The 23275-nt window shown below is 35.7% G+C and overlaps 1 protein-coding gene across 4 annotated transcripts in view; it reads right to left on the reverse strand.

Annotated features, from left to right (window-relative positions):
* FAF1 (Fas associated factor 1) overlaps nucleotides 1-23275 on the reverse strand; it is a 164917-nt gene that overhangs the window by 79452 nt on the left and 62190 nt on the right. For all 4 annotated transcript variants that reach the window (XM_048061903.2, XM_048061902.2, XM_067001861.1 and 1 more), the window contains one exon: nucleotides 2720-2806. In XM_048061903.2, coding sequence (XP_047917860.1) covers nucleotides 2720-2806 — 87 coding nt within the window. The remainder of the gene's footprint in view (nucleotides 1-2719; nucleotides 2807-23275) is intronic.

The raw sequence follows: 23275 nt of genomic DNA on the forward strand, positions 1-23275 counted from the left end.
CAGCCAATGCAACAAAGAAAATGAAAACCAAGCCAGAATAATTCACTAAAAATTCAAAAACGCATTTCGTTTTATAAGCTCAGTAACATTCAGGTTGTCATGATATCCAAAATAAACAAAGATTGAGAACAAACCATGAACCTATTTAAATCAAATTAATTATTTTTTAATTTTCTAGGATAATTTTCAAGACTTCACTGCATCAGTTGATGACATACCTCCAAAATAGATTAATTAATATTAAAGACTTAATTTAAGTTTTACTTATGTAAACTTGTTAAAAAAATATTTTAAACTCATACATTGACATTGTTTGAACTTTAATGAGCAGAACAGACATAATTCACGGTGTTAAAGTTATTCAGGCACAATAAAAGCTAAAAACGTGTCTTTGTTGAATGGTGAAATGAGATTTCCACAGACTATGTACGCCTTGTTTCTCACAATTAAAGCATCACAGCATGAAAACATTCTCCTACTTGGGGACGTTTTGGTACCTATTTCCCTGGTGAAAGCGTGCAAAAGAGTTATTGACAATTCATACAGTATCCCATATTTCATTAGGTAGCACAAGCAGAGAACGTATCTTAACTCTGAGGGGAGACGAAGCAACAATGTTTTAAATGACTATTGACTCCACTAAATTTCCTGATAATGTCAGAAGACCGTAGTCTGTCAGGTTCATAAGAGACTCAAGATGATACAGGAATCCAATTATGCCAAGTCTATTTAGTTGTCCTGTTTGCTAAGCCAAAGGTTAACGAGAACTGCACTGCAAAACCTCCTGTGGTATTACAAAGTATTTCTTATGCTGCATAAAATGTAAATGAAAAAGTATTTTAATCAAGTCTTTAACTCTTTAATTGTGACTGTGCACGACACAATACAGCACACAAAAACGATGGGAAAAGTGTTTTAAAAAAATCTGTCACTTAACGAGGGAGATCATTACTTATTACTTAAGTAATTATTGCTGAATATTTCCAGCGTGCAGAGGAAAAAACGTGCAGATAGTCATTGCTAGCATTAAATCTTTATAAATAGTAAGCTACTGCCTCTAATTTTAGACAGAAATTAATTATATTTTTGTTGGTAACACATTCCAATCTGTTTACACAGCTGACAAGTCTCAGCTGTGGCAGACTCTAGCAGTGAGCTTTGAGGACTCTCCTGCTTTGGAGCAGATGACTCGACATCCACCGATTTCATTAAAGATGAAAAGGGGAAAAATTCACCTGCAACAATGTCACTTGCAAAAACAGACTTAAAACTGATTTATGAGTTTTACATATGCAAGATATCCTACTCAAAGAAAAATTTTCCCATCATTTATTGTTTTTTCCTAACAGCTGTGGGAAAACAGATTAGAAGGGTTGAGTTTCCAATTCTTCTCTGGGCTAATGTAAACTAATAAAATGTTAAAACGGATCCAAATTTCAAAGACTAATTACCACACAACAACATGCGGTTATTTCAGATCTTATATCTAAACTCTTGTATATGCTCTTGAATACATGGACAAAGATTAACCCACCTCTCTCAAACCTAATTACTATTTCTGCAAACATTACTACAGACATTTAACAATTATACTAGAAATTTGGACAGTTTTTGCATTTTTCTTTTTAATTTGCGTAAATCCTTTACCCAGAGGAAAAAAAACACAGCAATTGTGTACAAAGAGCAAATCTTCTTTTACAAGAAGTGGAGTAGAAAAGGACAGGAGAGTAGAAAGTAATGCATCGAAGATAATGCTAACATACAGACACAGCAAATCGTAACTCCATCTTCATTTTGTAGCATACTCAGGATATAGACTTAGTTCATATATGTGATTCTATAAAAATGAAAGTACTCAAGTTTTTCTATATTTTTCTCAGGTCACTGTCTTGACATCTGCATACAACAAAGCTACATAATTATGTGTTTAAAAACAAAAACAAAAGAAACCTAAAAATAAAGGTGAACCTCACCAGCTGGCAGTAGGAACTACCAGAAAAAAAAAAAGAGCAAAACTGAAAGATATGATGTAAAATATGCTGTAGGGACAACCATTCAAGGAATTAAGTCTAATGTTTAACAGAACTCTGCAGTTAAATCCCACAGATTCATGAATTTGTAGGCAATTCTCTATAGTTAATTCCATTACTGAGGGTACGTTAATCTCAGCTAATATTACGCTCTATTTCTAAATAATGGTACTAATAAATGCTTTAAAATATGTTTTAAAATTGAAGCATCTTGTATACATAATACTTACAGTTTCAAAATGCAATCTTGCAAATGTTGATATATTCTTATTGGTTCTATAAGAACCAAAGAAGATACTCTCCACTGATTTCAACCTGCCTGTTTAATGTCAGACGCGTGCTTAAGCATATCCACGAATCGATTACTCAGACTATATGTAAAGAATGGGATTTTTTTCCTGAAGATTGAACCCTGCAATAGTCCTTCTCAACTTTCAAAATTATGTGCAATTTTGCTTCAGTCTAGGGACAATGACTTCCCGTAGTTTAAAACATACACTGAATTTGACACGTGAATAATTTCTATTGATACGTGCTTCAGTAACCAATAACTTAGTATTTGCATCTTTCAGTAAAAAGCTTTGTCGTATGTATATGGGTCAATAAAAGTCATTGTGCAATTCTGATCAAAATACAGCTAAAACCAGCTGTCTGTAGCAAGAAATGAAACGAGAACCAAAGCTACTTACTGAGTCATCTGTGGCAGAAGGAGGCCAGCCTTCCCACAACTGGTGACGGACAGGGATACTAGTTAGGTCATACACATTCCGCTTTACCTGGGAAAGAAAATCAGGACTTGTACCATCAAAAGCATATAGGCAAACAATCATTTTCATCATAATTACAAAGTTCTTGATTCTTTTCCAATTATTGTAAAATGGGTTCCTCCAACAGTCAAAGGTTCAGATCCGTTTCAGAGGTTTACATGCAACACTACTAAAATACAGTGCTGCCATAAGCAATTGAACAAACTGCTAAAGAGAAAAAAAAACTATAAAATATCACTCAAAATTTGTTGTTAACAAAGCATGGTAAACACGGAAAACTCTTTCCTCAAAAACATTAACACATGTTAAAGAAGAACTGATGCGTTTCATCAGAAGTTTTGTGATGAGCACTTATTAAAACCTCAACGAAGTATTTTTGTACTTGTCTAGTGAGTGATAGCTCAAATTCTGTATAATACCTATATAAAGATAATAAGATAATAATATAAGGATTGCAGAAGCAGCAAGCACACGTGAAAGTTGCCCCACCAAAACTGTGACCAATGCAAGGCTTACAGCAAACACTGCTGGGTTTTGATTTGTTTTCTATTAAACTGCTACACAGGAATGTGTGGTTCTCCCTTGCCTTCACAGATCTACTTTCATTTCTAAGTGAAGACCTCAACAACCTTTACAACAGCCAAAAGAACATTTTCAGATAAATAAAAATTAGGTTTGATACCTTTTACTAACATTTGATATAACATTTCAGCAGAACATCTCAGGAAGTCACAAATTGTGTCCTGTTCCCAGCTCTACGAGGCCACACAGTCTGATGCCAGCAGACAGAATAACCAAGTATTTGACACATTAAACCAAAAGATATTAAGGCACATGGGTAAGACTTGACTTGAAGCAAATGCCAGGACTATTATCGCAAACAGCATATTCTGATGACCTTTTTAGCCTTTCACTTGGTTACGTGTCAACTGGAAATTACAAAAGTTCCTCGTAAATGGTACATTACATATATGCCACATAACATTTATGTTAATGTTGGTTTTGTTCAGGAGTTTTGGCAGCGAGACTGATCTGGTAACTACATTTAAATCAAAATTTTGAGAGCTATATTTTAATTAAAAAAATAAACCAAAAACATTTTGTTTTAGACAGAATACTGATATATTTTTAAGTAACCAAAGTGTACTTTGTATTAGTGCTTCCTCATATTTAAGAATGTCATGCCTTAAAAATACAAATATAGCTTAATTACAAAAAACATTTATTTAAATCATTTCAAATATACATATATAGGGCATCTTTGTGTATATGTGTGTATGCACACACACGCACCTGTGAAAAATGGAATTATGGAAGACAGAACTCTATAGAACTTGGTGTATGATCTCATTCCTACTGTTCAAAACAAACAGCCTTTCTTCAGTGCTTCTTAACAAGAGGCTGGCCTGCTGTGCAGTATTCATTTCACAGTAGTATCAAGGTAAAGAGATGTCATTACTCAGTACTGACCCCACAACATCCCATCAACATGTAACAATACTGAGCTGTGATCACAAGAATATGGTTCTTGCTATTTTAGTTTTCCTGCAGTAAATACCAGGATAAAGCATCTCTGTGAGATAACCATTCTCCAATTACGCATTAAAAAGTCGTATTTTCCCAATATTAAATTCTAAAAAGAGCTATTTTGAAATAACAAGTGAAACTTATTTACGGAAACATGGGATCAATAGAACGACATTACATTGCTTTCAAAAAGTCTTCAGAGGTAAAAATAAATAACTCAGAAGTCACATTCCTCAAATTCCCTTTTAATTCCAAAGCACAACAGAAAAGCATTATGAAAAAAACAGTATTTCCCTTCTTTCATTAACTCATCTGTAACTGCACTGAATTCAATAACATTCCTCTGCTATTCTAAGCTTGAAAGGCATGCTCGGGGTAAAGTGTTATGTTGGTATAAAGCACAATGCCAGACTGATGTGCTGAACAAAAGTGATCAAAGTTGAAGTAATTTTAGCCAAGGCTCAAGTATTCTGCTGCATTATTCTACCAGAATGACATCTGTTGAGCAACTCGTCGCAGGATAAACTAGTTGTTCTAGACAGGGCTGGTCGGGGAGGAGACCATGCAAAACTTATTGGAGTAATGTTTGATTAAATAAACTGCTTGGGTTAAAATCATAGCTGGATTTTGAATCCTTGCCAAAGTAGTCCTCTTTCAAACAAGAAGACACAATTATTTAAGATAAAATAGGCTTGCTTTAAAATAACTTAAATTTTAGGTTTATTTGGTAATGAGAATAGTATCAAGAAAGCAGAGTGCGAAAGTTTTAGAAACTAGAAACGTTTAATAATCAATTACAGAAGCTCCCTTTTCTTCATTAATTGTTTCAATTTCAGTTTAAAATTAAAAAATATGTGAAGAGAAAATAAATATTCATTTTAAACATAAGCATAAAACGCTTCTTCACTACATCGGCAAAATAAAAACCTATGGCCACATTCTTCATGCAACTGAAAAAAATTCAGTTTGCACAGTGAGTGGAAGAAGTGTCTGTTAAACTTGCATTTAAAAGTTCCCATGGTGTCGATAGGAAGACTGAAATCTTTATAAGTATATGTAAATCTAACTAACTTCCAGTGCCATCCACTGAGCTACATTTATTGGCAAACTTTTTGGTTCCCCAGCTTTGATCAGTTAGAAATACTAATTGGTGGTATTGTCTTTGTGTAGCGCAGAATTTCTTTTCATAATGCTCAGACGCCGTGGTGACTGGCACATTACTATGGCAGCCACCCCTCAGATTATAATCTCCAGAATATACTAAATCATTTAAAAACAAATTAGAGGCACATTTATTTGGTTCCTCAATTCAGCTGTGAACAGTATCAATACAAGTGTTTAAATGGAATGAAAAAAAAAAAAAACCAACACAAATATTTCAGATGAATTTTTATGCAAGTATAATTAATTCCTGCAGAATGCCCTGCCTTGCAGCTGTACCAGGTGCTGGAGAAGCACATGAAGTTTTACCTTTACTCATTTTCTCTGCTATTAGAACAAAGTCAGCATATTAAAAGATGTTTCTAAAAACCTGTATGTGGAAGTAGCCAGACTGAGAAAAATTCCCAGATACAGGCTGAGTCCTACTTTCTTACCTTTCACTGCTTTTTTAAGAAGTAAGAATATTCCTTTAAAAAACAGGGTTAAACACAGAAGATACTTTTTTTTTTTTCAGAGGTGAAGTTAATGTAACATTCAAAGCCTTTCCACAACTATTTTAGTAAGGATGAAATGAAATAAAATAGATAAATAGATAACAGGGTGAGAATTCTGTACCAGGTTATATGATGACGACCTGCTGGTGGTTTCACATATGAGGAGTAAAAAGCTTTTTTCACATTTCTGAACTAGAAAAACCCGAAATTTACTGTTAAAAAGTCTAACACCTAGAGAATTGTTTAAAAAAAATTAAATATGCTGAATCATCAAAGAAGTGTCGTGCCTGAATCTGTATCTTTGAATCACAACAAATCACAACAAAGTTTAACAGTAGTTTCCCTCAGGCTGTTTTCTGCTTATGCAGGTACAAAGTTAATTGAAATAATGTAGATAATGAACTTTTGTTAGTCTTATTATTAAATATAATTTATGCAAAGCTGTAAATTGGCTGAGATGCTAAAGACTGTTCCAGGCACATAGGCAGCATGAAAGACAGTGCAAAAATGAGTGCATGAAAGGAAGACAAAAGGAGCAATAAAGTCAGAGGACTGTGAGGAATGTGGAATGTGAGTTGGGGGATGCAGGGAAATTAGATCAGACGCAGACAGAGCAAGGTTGCATGGGGCTTTGATAGCAAAACGAGAATCTTGACTTTGACATTGTAACAGAGAATTAGCCAAGACAAGCAAGTACAATTTTCAGGGGACAGCAATGATATGGATGGGGCAGTGACGGGAAGAAATGCAAAGTAAGCAAAAGCATTTTGGTGAAGAAAAAAAAAAGAAAAAAAAGAGGGAAAAAATGGCTGAAGTGATAATCATCACGACTACAGAGGAAAGCCTTTAACACCTCAGCCAAAGAACAGACATGTTCCAAGGACAGATAGTGGAGAGCATCACGGCTCTGGCAGCAACTCACGGGAAGCAGGGACACCGCATCTCCAGGTTTCCACACACAGGGAAGTGTCAGAGGTGATAAAGCACTGAGGCTGAAAGGCTACTGATGTTATCGGTAGTTCTGAACAGAGAAGATGGGGCAGATAAAATGGTAATTTCTGTTAGCTGTGGACTACCTGAAACTACTAGAGATACAGGGATGTGAGAGTAGAGGAAGAATTTCTGAACCAACACCTCTGCCACAAGCTGCTGCACAGATGTGCTCCACAGGAGTAGTAAAGAAGCAGGACAGAAATGGAAGAGGTTAGGAGAGAAAAAGTGAGCCAAAACAGAGAAACTATTTTGTATTTTAGCCAGCTAGCCACAAGCAGGATATAGCACGTTACTAGCCCTTTCTTTACAAGCAGTACCGCATCTCTAAAGACATGAAATGATAACTTTCTGACAGCTGACTGAACTTTAAATTCTGTAATGCTTCCAGTTAGTCAATTAAGATGTCAGAATCAGACTTTATAAAATACTGGTGTTTGCTTCTCAACAACTGCAAAGCACTGAAACTCTCCAAGGAAGACTCATGATGCTAAAATAACTATTTCCATTTGCGTATTTACTCAATTCACTCTATTGTAATCTAAAGGAAAAAAATATATATTTCTAATCAAAATATTTTATCTTTCGCTTTGTAATTTTAAAGTTTTCCTCAGTAAGCTAAAGTTTTAGCCAACAAATGCATTTTTGATGCTTCTAAATCTTTAATTGCAATATCTAGAAAAGAGATTGACGTACATAAATTTTGCCACTAATTGTTGGAAATGGGGAATAAGAGCTTCCCATGTCTAAGGAAGAAATTAGTAATTTAAAATAAGTAATCTATGCTATTTTCAGTTTGAGTAATGATGCAAGGAGAAACAGGTAACTACTGAAAGGAAGTTTAAGTGGCTGAATAGGCGGACGTGAAGTTAATTCATTATCTTGCTGTTACGTATTTTGAAATGGCGAAGGGAAAATTTTCAGGAGAAAAAAATCTGCAAGGAGACAACAAACTTAGAGAGATGATTCACCATAACTTTTTAGGAAAAAAAAAAATCTAATTTAGGAAAACAGAATACTAGACATGAGAACAAACTCCCCAGAATACCCTTCTTCTAGAAAGGCATAAGGATTTTTTTGGTCCCCAACAAAGCACTTAGAGATTTGTTTCCCCAGATTCGGGTCCATTACACTGAGTCATTAAACATGTCTTGAACACAGCAGAGAATGAAAGCTGAATAATTCAGTGTGGAAAATTCAACAAAAAATGTTAATTTAATTTTACTGTAGCAAATTCTTGAGGGCTGGATACAGTCCAAATTACTTACATAAAATATTATTGGCAAAATTTAAGTGTCCTAAACTCCAAAAACTGTATTTTTTCCCTGTAAGCTACTTGGCCATGTTCTGTCTACAGCTGACAGAATGTCACCTTCAGAGAGAGATTACCTACTCCCTTTATATCACCTTTGAGCTGTATTTGTGAACCATAACACTTATTCAAATAGATTTAGAATACCTCTAAGTTACCCCTACGTAACAGTTGTTATCAGAAGCCCATCTATAGTGAAGGCATTACCAGATGACTTAGATTTAAATAACACATTTAAAGTTCATCACATTTTGTAAATACTTGTAAAAAGGCATCCTGCAATTTCAGTTCAGCAACAAAAATGTCATGAATAAATTACTTTCATAGATTTCACAATTTTTCATACTTCATAATCCTTGATTTCACTATTTGGAACTCATATTTAAACCTCTCTCAAATCAAACAATCTTGGATGCCATTTTATTTTTTTTAGTTTGTTTTTTAATAGTTTTCTGCCAATTTAACATCTTAATCCCACAATCTACAAAAAATCCAGCGGGTAATACCAGTACATTTTTGTATATTAAAACTGCACATTTTGAAAAAGAAAATAAGAACAAGGATTCAATTAAACATTACACTGATCATTATTATGTGAATTCCTCCAGATTACCTGATCCAAATACATACCTATAGTATAATCTAAAAAGATGGATATCCCAAGCACATGGGATATCCCCCTCAAAGCTTTAGCAAGTTATGTTCTGATCCAAACATACCTTTTTCCAACCTCCACCTCCTGCCCCAACTTCTCCACCAGACTTAATCTGAGCTCTCCAACCTACCAGATACCACTTTTTGCGACTGCTTTGGATCTACCCTCTTCCCTGGCTGCAGCAAGTCACAAATGTTTGGCTATATTCACTACACATCTCATTTTGCTCATTCACCATCTCTTACCTGGACATACTAAGGATACTGAGCACGAATATCAGAAATTTGAATATCAGAAATTAAACTTCCACACAATGTCGAACACATACGCAATGCAGGATGTGCAAGATACAGTGAAACACCTTTAATAAGAATTGTTTATTTTAAAAAAAAGATAATTGCTTGCTAAATTTTAAAGAGAGGAATAATGAAGTCATGGATAGTGAGATCTGTGATAGCATAGCAGAGACATTTCTATATATCTATATTGAGAGAAATTTGAATTCTGTATGCAATTAACTGCATTAAAAATGTTGTTTCAACCTTCGCTTTCTGCCAGCATACATGCGCATTTTAATTTTACAGAGTAAAAGGCCTCTTTGCTGATCTCCATCCACAAATACCTAAACTAGGTATCCTTCTAGAAGAGTGTTACAGCTAAATGCAACTTACAATCTTATGAACTTGATGCAGAAGTTACTGATTGCAGCTATATGGCCTGCACTCCCCAAAGGTTCAGCCTACATAATTATGATGATTCATTGCTTGTAGTGCCTAGGAGACCTAATTGTGATAATCCCCTCTGAATTTAAGAATGCATGACCCTTTGAATTTTTTAATAGAAAGTTAGAAGAAGAAACAAATTCTTACAGAAGAAGGAAAAACACATCTTTAAGAAATTGAGGCAAGAGATATGAGTATTAAAAGAAAAATCTTTTTAGCAGTACACAAGCATAAGGTTGAAATAGGGCATGAAAGAATTAAGAGTGTGAGCTAGCTGTGACATTAGAAATTGAAAGGAAGATGTGATTAGGGTTAAAAGAGATCAAACAACAAAGACTTAGTGGCAAAACAATTTTATGAATTAGTTTGAAAATGCCTTAAAGACTTCTGCTAACAAAATAAAACTGATGATAATACTTGAAGTCTTTCGGGTTTGTTTTGTTCTAAACAGTGTGCTGACACAGAGGAGACACATTTTGAAGTCCTAGTTTCCTTCTCCATTCCATAGACATGTCATTTAAGAAAACGTACTTATTAAAAAAACAAATGAAACGGTACGGCTCTTTTAACTGACCTTCATGTGCATTATAAAAGAGAACAGACAAGTGATATTAAGTCATCTATTACCAGGTCACTAACAGGAGACAACTGCTCTTTTGACAAAGCACCCAAAATAAAGGACAAATACAGTCTCTAATATTGTTCCCCCAAGGAAGGATATTAATTTGCCACAGGAAAGTTACCAAAAGAGATTGCTAATGCTACAGTCTATCTGCTTTTATGTCCTAAAATGTTGATAAATTGCCAAATGCCAAGGATTTTATCCCCATTCAAAATTAACATTTTAAGTCCCCTTTAAAATCAGCAGGACAACTCTGGAAGTCCATACTCATGCAAAATCCCATACCTGTTAGGAATAATTAGACATTTGTTTTGCTATAGAAAACATTGCTTTTATTTACCACCTTTCAGCAGATTTCAGATTGCTTCAAAAGCACGATGGAAATTCTCTACAGCAGTATGTGCAGCTGTAGCAGATCTGAAGCCAGACAGAGCACCTCACCTGAATATACAGAATATACAAGCTGAATTAGGATATCTCTAGGAAGAAGCCATGAATGACTGATTAGAAGACCACTGCAAGTAGACAAGCATAATTAGTAAGATCAGTTCCGCATCTTCGGAGCTTAAAAAAATAGTCATACGAAAGCCACTAGTTGAAACAGCTATCTATTAAATATAACAGTCTGTACTAGGGTTAACACTTTGCATCTGGGCTAACCTCATGAAAGAGAGGGAGCCAGGCGCCAAGGGACAAAAATTTTGTACATGGTCTGCATACTTCGAGACTTTACATATATTCCTAATATATTACTTCAGTGATGAAGTCAGTAACTGGGAGAAAAATATGCCTTAACATTTACCAATCATGAAGTTAAGGGCATGACCAAGAGCAGTACCTCTAATTCAAGCTACTTAAAACTGGTATGAAAACACACTTTACTAAATACACTTTCTGTGCATCCCAACATCTCTCAGACCTACCATAGCCAGGGCTAGAAGCCACAGCCACTATGGGGTAACTGGAAAATATAAGCAAAGGTTAGAAAGTACGAAAAAATTTGCACGTCACATAGGTTTCATCCCAGTTTGTCCATATCACGTGCATATATTCAGACTACTATGCAAACAAGTGTAATTTTGCAGCTACTGCCTTTCAGTCTATTTAATTTCCTTTGTCAGGAATTATTGTGTGAACTCCTCAGCAAAAGTCTGTATTATACTTTCCTGTATCTTATAGTGGCTGTATTTTTCTGTTTTAAGGAAATAATTGACTTACTGAGCTATAGCAGGGTGAATTACTACTATATTTATTATTTCTAGGGCATGAATTATTAGTAGAAGTGAGAGAGAGAGACAGGATGTGATTCTTGCAGTGGAGAGTAGATCTGTTACGTTTTCACGGCTGTCATGTTCTGAACGAAAGCTGAATTTAGACGAATTTATTTGATGACAAACGCCCTCACCTTCATTTCAAAAGAAACTGGCTTGCAACAGCCAAAGCATGATAAATACATGTATTGCTCTTTCATCACTTCCCTATTTGTGCATTTTCATGCATTTCAAAAGTAATCAGTCATATCAATAAAATGACCACTTATTTTACCATTTAAGATGAATGGACATTAGATGTTCCCTTTTTGCTGCATTTAATTATAGCAAAAAAAAAAAAATTGTATTCATATTGAAAAAAGAAAAAAAAAATTTCCTCTTCCAAATTTCTTTTCGCTTTGACCCAATGAGACTCAATCCTACTTTCTCCAGAAAATCTCAGATTATGCTACCAAGACTTATGCTCTTGATGTATTTCACTGATAGTGTCTTCTTCCACTCCTTCCTGAACATGTTTCAGGATAAAATCTGATTCTGTTTCAAAGTATCATAAAATGCCTAAATCCCATGTGCTTAAGAGAAGATCCTTATTTTAAGTGGCAAGCCTCCTTGTTTCAGTTTAACAAATCATAACGTCACTATTTTGTCATGTGTTTTTTTATCTCATTTCTAGACAGCTGATAAAATATTTATATGAGAGCATATTTAACTGCTACTAGAGACAACATAAAACCTATTTCATGAAGCAAAGCAGAACTACTGTGCAGAAAGTTGTGCAGTACTACACTGCAGAGAAATCCTCCAATACTCCTTCAGCTTCAGTGCTTTACCTCTTTCTTCCCACCACTTTTACACCTAAAGATCCCAGCAAGTCTGCTGCTTGTTAGAGAGATTGGTAGGCTCTCTCTGCAGTCCATTTGCTTCCAGTACCAGACAACAAGATGCATCTAAAAAGGAAGAAGAGCCACAGATCTGAAAGGTCTCACACATTGTACTTATTTCACCAATACTGTAGAGTTGGAACGACGGGACAAATCCATTAGTTTGACTTGCACTGCACCTTCTAGGGAGCTTACAATTGCATTTGTAACCCAAGAGAGAAATGATATGCAAATCTTGATTTCTCTAAAAAAAACTGCTGGTATCTTTATTACACAAAAGAAGACATGGGTTAACTCAGAAGCCCACCAATAACTCAACAATTGACTTGCTTAGGTTGTTGGTATTGAGTAGGTGGCAGACTCTTACATGTGAGAACTCAGTAAGAACCCAACACTAAAATGAACTGTGGTATTTCTCTTGGTCACCATAAGTATAAAATATAATAAATTATTTTATGTGGTTGAGTTTCAACAGATGATGTATCGATATTATTTTAAATTCAAGTTAAACTAATTATAAAACAAGGTTTACTGAGCTGTTATTCAGCTTCTTATTAACAAAAAAAATGTCTGGTATTTCTTCATCTCATTTTCATGTCTACCAAATTGCCACTTCTTTTTGGGCTTATCTTCACATCAACAGTATCCAGAAAAAATATGAAACTCATATCTGTTTTAACCAAGAAACGACTGTTTCACACTGGAAAATAAAATTATGCAGACAACCTGAACAGTCTATTTTCAGAACTTCACCTACACACATCAGTTAGTAATAAAATTAGTTACTAATATTGCTACATTTAAGATATATACCCATAAGGTGCCTGATTATACTATTAACAAGCACCTCTCCAATATACATATACTTTTTTTTTTTTTAAAAAAAAAGAGAATTCAGTCTATTTAACAACTCACTAACAAAGCTATTCCTTAGCTCATCCCTGCCATAACCTGCTCTATTCAGAAACATATGGGAAAAGACATTAAATAACCAGTGAAAACCATGGACTTCTGGTATTAGTGCTACACATTGCATACCCCTATTCATTATTCCACCTCCCTTGTTTAATCTATCATTAAGATTCAGTGACCCTACACTAAATTTAAAGCAGATCCTTCCTTCCTCCCATGCCTAAATTCACATACTTTTCTAGTTGGGGATGCCCTCGAGTATTAGCCACTCTACAGGGTTTCTCTAATCTCAGCTCTGAACTATGTTGTGCTATAGAAGCAAGAAATTGCAGGTTTACATCTTTAACTATGGAATCTTCTACCAAAAAAACACCCTCATTTACTTAATAAGATAAGTCTTTCATTTAAAGCATATTTAAAATGTACAAAAATTATATATTTCCCTCTATACTTCATAGAATAAAAGTAGTAGACTACTTTAAAGGACTGCTTCCCTGTACCTGTGTCCCAAATAGAATTTAATTGGAAACAATTTTAAAGCTTTCAGAAGTGTATTATAACATCTTGTAAGAGCTAGATTATTCGCAAAGTCAATATGAAATAGTTTTTAATAAATAAATTAATAAATCAAGAAAATAAAAAGATAAGAAATCAGACATTCAATTTGCCTTTTTTATTTTTAAACAAAGGAACTAAAAATATATAAAGACCTCTGCCTCTTTCATTTCTTTTTATTGACACAGATTGCACTTCAACAGCAGTCACAGTACAGGTGAAAACATATTAAAGGGTTTTGAGAATAAGGGACAAGAATGATTATCATTAACATCTGTAGGTATTTGTCAACTACACTCCTGTCTTCTTCCATGATAAGGTGAAAATTGATCTTCACCAGAATTTTAAAAAGTTAAAGACAGTAGGTCTGTGAGTGAAACAGAGATGAAATTCTGTTAACAAAATGAATTGGGCAAAGGTGAAATCTGAGTATCTTCTACCTTCATTGAAAGAGGCTGTACAATTTTGTTTTGGTTTCATGAATAAAGGTATTTTTAGTATATTTAAATATGTTTAAACATATGCCTTCAAAAAATAGAACAGAGTTGAAAAGAAGACCTGCAACCTGACCAAAGACCACTCTTTGGCTCATATTTCTTTAGTTTCTCTAAGTCTTTCCACAAACAAGTCGTCACTTGAACTAGCGGTAGATCTACAGAAGTCACACACATTTGTGGAATACAAAAAGGATGAAGGCGAGATCAAATGAGTAAGATTTGTGTTGTCAAAAAATATGTTTTTCCTTTATTCAGGCTTTAAAGGGTTACTTCCAACTCCTGTTCTCTATTTGAAGTTATCAGGTAACAGAAAAATATAAGGAACAGTTAAAATAAACAGAGAAAGCTGAGAGCAACACTGGAAAACCTGAAGACTGAGTTCTGCACATGAAAGAAAAGGAGAAGTGTTACCAAAAAATGAGAAGCAAAACCAACAACAGGAACTTATAAAACTGGTAGATAGAAAAATATGGACATAAAAATAAGCTGGAACCCTTTCTAATGAAACAGCTTTCTTTACAAGCAGCATCATCCATTTCATGAAGAAGAGAAGTCTTATTTCACTGAACCTAACCTTTTTATCCAAGACATACTGGCACATTCCTGCCAAAAGCTGCTTCACATCCATGCTTGGGCTGCCATTATGATAGAAAAGATGACAAAAAAAAATAGTCACAGAAACTGTCTAGAGAAGAGCATTCTTCATCATGGGGAAAACTTTACGGGTTCTTTCACCAGATTCATCTTTTAATACTGAACATTCTAGAGAAAAATTCAGAATGTCTACTCAAATTCTTAAGAAGGGATATGTCGCCATTGGTTCTCACTCCCTGAAAATTTCCAGGTTATTCAAATGGTACTTCTATTAGTGGGAATGTTTGACTAGGAAGATAACCCAGAAACCTTTCAGGACCTGGGCAAGACAGCAACAACTGGCAGAAATCTAAGAAATGTTAGGATCACTTATGCTACATTTTAAGGCAGAACTTTCAGAATTTAAACAGCTTAATAATTTTTATTTATTTATATCTTTTTTGAAATATACACACTAAGGCTCCAGTCTTGCAACCTGTAGTTCAGGTACTCTTCCTGAAGATACTGGCTACCACAATTGAACTGGTTAAATTAAAAATCCTAAGTAGTCCACAACACAGAAATCATGTTTCCCGTTAAAATTCCAAATATTTTAAAAAGAAAACTACATTATCTGGACTAGTCAGAGGACTGCACAATTCAGTCTCTCCCAATGCAACAAGAATTTATTCACTGCAGCTTCAATGGCAGCCTTCTGAGAGAGTGGAATAGCTCGAGCAACACAGAAACCACGCACTGCTGAAATAACCAAGTCCATCTCATGAAGACAGGACTCACCATTTCCTGGATGTAAGATAAGTGCAATTTCATTAGTGTTTGACCAAAACACTGCAGGGAATTACCTCTACTGTAGATTTCAGTCTTAGAAAGCTTGCCGTTTGTATGCTGCAGAACAACAGAAAATGTAAGGCCCACTTAGGAAAATGCTAACTTGAGCTGTTCTGGCCATTTTCACTATTCTTCTGTACAAACCTGCCATCTCACTGAAACAAAGTTTTAAATAAAGGTTACCTTCATTGTTTAAACATATATATTATTTTCTTTGCATTCTTCAGTCTTAGCTCTACATGCAACCCTATAATTTAAATGAGCAGTGAGCACTATTGCACTTAATGAAGAAAATTATTAGAAACTCAGCTACTCATTTCTCTAAAAACACCTTCAATGCTGCAGAGAACTAGCAAATTCCCCATCCTACTTATTCTCTAAAATAAAAGTAGAAACTTTGTATTACAAAACAATACTCACAGATAACAAATATTGAGATCAGAAAAAAAAAATCTATTCAGCTCAAATTAACACATTTCTATAAATCAAAGCAAAATTTACCCTCGCTTTCCTTCCTGTTACAGAATTATCACCTCAGTAGCCAATAAAAAAGAAAGATCTAATGAGGTATTTCAGTATCTCCCAAAGAAATATTTTCAGCTCTGTTTTTCTTTTAAGTGCTTGAAAGGCAAAGAGTAATGAATTGCTCCTGTGCGGTCTATCTTATTATTGAGTTACAACAAGAAAGTTATACCAAGTCTTTCTTTTTCACATACTTCAAAATATTTTTTTTTTTTTTTAAATCTTGCCGCAACAATGGCAAATGAAGGCTCTGAGCAGAAAGGACAGTTAACTAACAGCAAATGAAGTTCTGTTTTGAGCTGTAACCTTCCTCGCTTCTACTAATGGGGAAGGGGGGCTGAGGTGACAAAGATGTATTTAGTGGCTAAGAGAGCTGAGAGCTCTGCACTCTCAGATGCAGGAAATAACCCAATACCCCTTAGGAATAAATTTCCATGAGAGACAATGATCTAGACACTTACCAAAAACTCAGTCATTTAACTATGTTTTGGTGAGTCTCCTGGACTACTTCTACTTCTTAGGACAAACAGCTTTACAGGAGACAAGCAAGCACCTTCTAACCCCAAAAGCACCCACACACGTCATGAGATGCATAGCTGTGAGACGGGGAAGAGGAACCAGTTATAGTCTGTTGGGAACAAGCCAGAAACCTAAAGAAAGACTGGGACATTCTGCTGGTCAGTCACCAGTGAAAAGAGGACGCCCTGGATCTAAAGTTGTTTTCAATAGGACAGTGAAATCAGAATCACCTTTTTCATGATCTATGTGAGAACACGTAGGAGAAAATTAGAGGTGCACTTAAGGGGATCAAGCATGCATCTCATAGGCAGGCTAAAAAGAGAAAAGATCAGGAAGAGCACATTTAGGTCTGGAATAACAATGCCACTTTTTGTTGTTTCTGGAACTAAAAGATCAGCTTTGATTAACTGCAACCTAGAAGGTTTTAAGGATATCTGCCAAGATCTCCAGTAACACCTGCATGAACAGCAGTCCTGACACATTCAGAATCCAAAGCAGCTCTTGGGCAAGAGGTGAGCTGTGGTGTACAAAGAGGAATCCGGCAGGTTAAGAACCACAGACCGACTGACCTCCTCAAGCAGTGAAACCTGGTCAGTAACATCAAAACTCTCCCATGAATGTGAAAACAAAGGCATTCGGACCCCCCTATTTTAAAAGAAACGCATTTTCAGATTGTAGACATTTTAGATATTTGGAATAGTTTCAAGGAAAGAGGATTTTACAGAAACAAGAGGCCATTATTAAAGCCCAATGGATTGGAAGACCCAAAAAAGGCTTGCCTGCAGATGTCTTGTGAAAACGAATTCCTGAAGAGCAGCAGGAAAAAAGGTTGCAGAGGTGGCAGAAAGCCAACAAAAAGCTAAGAGCTGCTGGTAATAGTGTCACAGAAACAGGCATCTGAAATTGTAAATCCAGACCAAAAGAAATGTGTGTAATCTGTCACCAACGCTATGGAGGAAAGGGACCGATCAGACTGAAGGGTAAATAGGTCAGTCTTTTCGAAAAAAGGAACAACAACAAACAAGCAAGCATTTTGAAAGCAGAGACTGAGATATCAGCTATTGAATACATCTATGAATACATCTATGGTGGCTGTGCCAATGATGATGCCCTGAGGACTCAACATTTATCATGGTTTGCAAGGAAGCCATGGAAGTCATTCAGAGGTCTGTGTAGCTAGTACTGCAGCATATGTTTGACTTAATGCAGATTCTGAAAGCATCGGATGAATCTGTACTTGAAGAAATACCCTCAGTTGCTCACTGATGTTCAAAAGGTCACTTGACTTAGTGACAAAAAAAAATCTCTTTCTAGTCTTTAGTCTACAGGCAATGGCAAAAAGGTAGCTCCTGTTCATATCATCACCTCTTCAAGAGTGGTATTACAAATTTGGTCACTGTAAGATTAAAATTCGTGATGAAGATTTTGAGGATACACTAATGTCACAATAGTTTAAAATGCTTCCAAATGCACATCAGACTTAGAAAAGATGTAAATCCAAGGCGTACGCAAGAAAGCCCAAATCTCATCCAAATGAATCAGCTGAACAGTACAAATGATATTATGCTTTTGTTTTTCCAGTATCTACCTCTCAATCAGGAGATCTTGAGGGATATTTACTGTGAGGGATAGAGAGGGATACAAACGCATTTACATTTCAGAAAAAAAACAGTGTAGAAATACTTGCAAATTAAACGCCTCTTTTTACTTTCATCAGAGCTTTCCTTTTAAAAAAGAATCAATAAAGCTTCACAAGAGTAAACTGTATGCTGTTGTGCTTCCTGCATCAACATCAGTGCCAATTAAATTCTGAACCCTAAATCTTTATTGTTTCCTATCAGCTGCTAACCAGAACGAACACTGTGATTTTCTGAGATCCCAGGCTGAGACTTGCTCTAACAGCAGTTAGAAAAAATATTCTTGTTTTGACTTGTCTGCTGAGTAAGGTTGACATTGAAGCTACACGGTGGAAAATAAATACGTAATACCAAGATGTTAATTTTACAGAAGCACTTAACTTTTGTGACCACAATTAACACTCGGGGGGAGGAAAAAGCCATTGACAGGTCTGTCTGACTCTTGTTTCCGCGCTGCTTCTCGGGCTCCCTTTCTGAGGGGCGGCTCAGCTCCCGCAGAAGGCAGGCAGCCGCTGACCCCAGGGGCTGCCTTCAAAGCAGCACATGGGGAGTCAGAGGGGAGCAGGATGACAGGGAGTTAAACACAGCTTTAAAATGACACTGACTCCCAGCTAGGATCCGAAACGGAAGTCTGAGAGCAGACGGCTGCTGAGAAGAGCTCATCCTCGCCTCCTCCCTCTGCCACCCTCAAGCTCGGGGAGCACCTCTGTGAGGGGGCAGCAGGCCGCGGCTCCCAGAGGGAGGCCTCCGGCAGTTTTGAGGGACCAACATCTCATCTGCACATCATCTGCACAGGCAGACGGGAAGGCAGAATTGGCCCTAAATTTACAATGGTGGAAGGTCTTCGTTTTTGATAAAATTACCGGAAAAACAAGTTATCCTCAGGTTCTTTTGGGGAATACAGCTATTTGTAGTTTGCACAGACACTGATCCACCTCTCTCACTCATTCCCTTAGGCCACAGAAAAACTGTTGCAACACTGAACTTCTGCAAAACACCATGAACATCACAATGTGGTATTTTCACATTTATTAAATAACAGCGACATTTATCACTAAACTGACAAAGAACTAAAAAAGTTAGCCAGGAAATCATCGTTTCACCAGTGATTAAAATGAACACAGTGCATTGGCAGAAATTTAAGTGTAAGCAAGTTTTCATTTATGATGGATATGAACACAGAACTTTCTAGTAATTTCTAGTGTAACACTACATTTAAGTTGCCAAGCAATCAAAGAAAGCAGTACAAAACTCACTTTTTCTTCTTATTCCAATTGCATTACAGTATGTTAGTCATAATTCACAAGTGGGAGAACAAAATAACACAAGTAATTGAGAAAGATCTTTAAAAAAAGTCACAAGGCTTTAAAAAAAAAAAAAACACTCTGAGAAGTCACTGTGGAAAGAAATCCAGGAGGGGACCTGAAATGTCTAAAGTATGTGCCACTTTTTTTTTTTTTTTTTAAAAACTCAATATTATGGTGAAGGTAATAATTGTTTGTTACATACAATGGAGACCATAAAAGGTCTTCAAAATCCTTACTTACACACCTGTACATGTGTCTCTAGAGGGAAAACATTAAGCCCAATATATTAACGTGGTAAAAGTACTGAAAAAAAGGCATGCTTGCAAGGTTTCCTGCAGGTTCCACATTTGGCACTATAGCACTTGGAGTTACTTTATTGCTTTACAACCAGGAGGGCTGGTCTTAGTATGGACTGTAGTTTCTACTTGCTTGCATAGTGAAGATGGGACTCCTGAAGGAAACAAAGTTTTGCTCTCTATCAGATGCATGTATATGACTATTAAGTGTTTTGTAAACACAGGGGTTTTACTATGATTTATTTATCACATATTAAATAATACAGGATTCAAAGCATTTTTTCCTCACTAAAGACAAGGCCTTACTTTGCTTTAAGTCCATCTAATTCCTACTCTGTTTATGTTAAAATAAAACTCGCTGCCCTTCAGATAAATAAGAATATTCACACAACAGTTCATGCTGGTTTAACTAGACCAGATTAAAGTACACCTTCATTTTAAAGCTATGCAACATGTTTGCACATAACAGGTCTAAGCTGGAAACCACTACTAAATCAGTGTTACATTCTCTAAGTTTTTCTCACCACTACAACTCAGAAACAATCATAAAGGTGACAAAGAAATTTTTGCTCTTCAAAATCTAAGGCCATCATAAATGGCAACCTCAGAAAATGCCAGCTAACTACTGACCAAACCCAACCTGTTTCAAGGATAGAAATGCCTACCAAAACTTAATAGCTAAGTAATAAATCTCTTTGAATCAATACACTTGGAACTAATTCAAGCTGATTAAAGAAGCAGATAACATTACGAATTAAGATGCAGAGCACACAATATGTAAACATCAAACATAAAATATTATTAATTGTTATATACTTTTCATGTATTTGCACTACACGTATTTCAAATGCAAATATTAATTTGGAGAGAAATACGTACTGTATATGCACACACTGAAACAGTTTGCTCAGCTATACTGCATCGATGGTTATTTGACAAGTTATTGGATCACAAGCTGCTCTTTTGCATATTCAGCTATTCTGTTGCATTTTTTCCCTGCGAAGATGCTAAAAAAAACAACTGATTTACAGATCCATACTAGCAGCTCCTCCTCGGAACCACAGGAATACTCACAGTCATGCAAAGTCAGTGTGTAAAACATACACTAACAGAAAGACACCAAAAAGTAAAAATATATATTCTAAATCCTAGGCAAGTGCAATATTGTTGACCTATGTATGTTAGCACCAAGAATAACAATTTAATTAATAGAAAAAAAATCCATTTGACATTCATATAATAATCCGTGAAAATTCAGTCTGTTTCGTCCCTTAGTGCCAAATCCTAGATCTGACCTATAAACTGAAACAAGGCAAAAAGAAAAAAAAAATTGAAATTGGATTTGCAGTTCTCTTCTGATAGCAATGTCTTGAGATGATTGATGCTTATTTCAGACTGCATGCTAAAATTATCATCTACTTCAAACAGTTTGGAAGAGACATTTAATTTCCAAGTTTTAGTGTTCCTCATTTCAAGCTGATCTTAAAAACAAGTAATGAAACAATGCCAATAATGTACTTCTCTAAAAAGAAAACTATACCTTTTTGGGTATTGAAAAGGGTTCTGTTACAAAAACACCTGATGAGAAAGTTCAGTTAACAACATCTCAATTCCTACTGCAGTCTGTTAAACATTGGCTAAACTTAGTAACTGAATTTTTGTGATTATGCATCTCATACTGGATTGTCAATATTCTCATAGAAAACACGCCACACAGTAACTGCAAGTAGCTTCCCAAATTTAGGTAGCCTTACTGGGAACTTCTAGGAACAGAAAAGGCCACCTTATTGCAAAATCTCTCTAGCACTGATCACCAAATGTTCTCCTTCAGACTGCAGTTGAAAATATGACTTTCATCATAGTCTAAACTCTATGCCAAATCCACTTTATATGGCTTTAATTCAGAAAAAATTCAAATATTTCATATATACAATAAGCCGACTTCCAGTTTTCTGACAACAATGAAAAAGTTTCTGTTAAGAAATGTTCTTTTCACAGTGCAGAGTAGCCCACATTCATTTAGAGACTCTAATTTTGTATTTAGGGATCATTCTTTTGGAATTAAGAGAATTTAATTTTTGAGACGTTATTCCTTTCTATATATTACTTTGAAACAGGTGGAAAAATGTGAAGAACATAGAGATTTGGTGCATCACAGACCTTAACCCTCATCACTCTTCTTCCTCTCCAGGAAAGGTAGATCAGTCTAGTAGCTGGATACATAGTTAATCTGGTATCTAGTAGCTCTCTTGAAAATTCTCATGTTACTGTCGTTGGGGGTTGGACCCGATGATCTCTTGAGGTCCCTTCCAACCCCTACAATTCTGTGATTCTGTGATACTGTCATTTGAAACCACAGAAAAATATCTCCAGACCTTCACAGTATTGGATATAAGCCCCCAAAAAAAGAAAAAGAAAAAAGGAAAGAAGAATACAAAGAACATGGACTTTGAACATTTTTCTACAATTTGTCTGCTAGGAAGTGATATTCCCTCCCTAGAAAGCCATACTTACAAAATGGCAATGAGCCTGACCAGCTGGTATCACACAGCGTAACCGTACATGCCTTACTCCAATCCCAACAAAAGGAAATGGAGAACACAATAATGAATCCTAGGAATTGACAATATTTCAGTGATCTCATTCACAGCATCAGGGTCACATGCAGCACCCAAAATATCTCTGCAATTTATTTTAGGAGAAACAAAGAGAGGAAGGTTTTAGTGTTCTTAAATTTATTTAATTCATTTCTGATGACAGGTTACTTTCTATTGAACTTGGCAACTCTAAAAGAATAACCTTTATTTTAGAAATCTTCTGAGCTATATTCGTGTGCAATCTTTAGTTTATCTGTAACCACAGAATTTCAGTTCAGCATCTCCCCCTCTGTGTCTTGCACAAACTGTTTGCACTTACCCACAAAAAGTTCCTCTTTTGAGGCAAGAAGCACTTATTCCTGAATAATTCAAAAGTAGGGAGGCATAAGAAGTGCTTAAATTTATCTGGGAATAGTTTTGTGTTGACAATTTCAACTTTAACTAACAGTCTCTTTCACCCATTCTGCTTAAAAGGTCTTGGCTCCTTTTTTATTCTGTGCATTGACATTGGGCTGGCAGAGAAAAGGCTACACTGCAGCTGAGAACATCCCCTGTGCACACAGCTGAGGACTGTGACCA

The sequence above is a fragment of the Anser cygnoides genome, chromosome 8 (genome assembly GCF_040182565.1).
Source record: "Anser cygnoides isolate HZ-2024a breed goose chromosome 8, Taihu_goose_T2T_genome, whole genome shotgun sequence".
In the NCBI taxonomy this organism is placed as follows: Eukaryota; Metazoa; Chordata; class Aves; order Anseriformes; family Anatidae; genus Anser; species Anser cygnoides.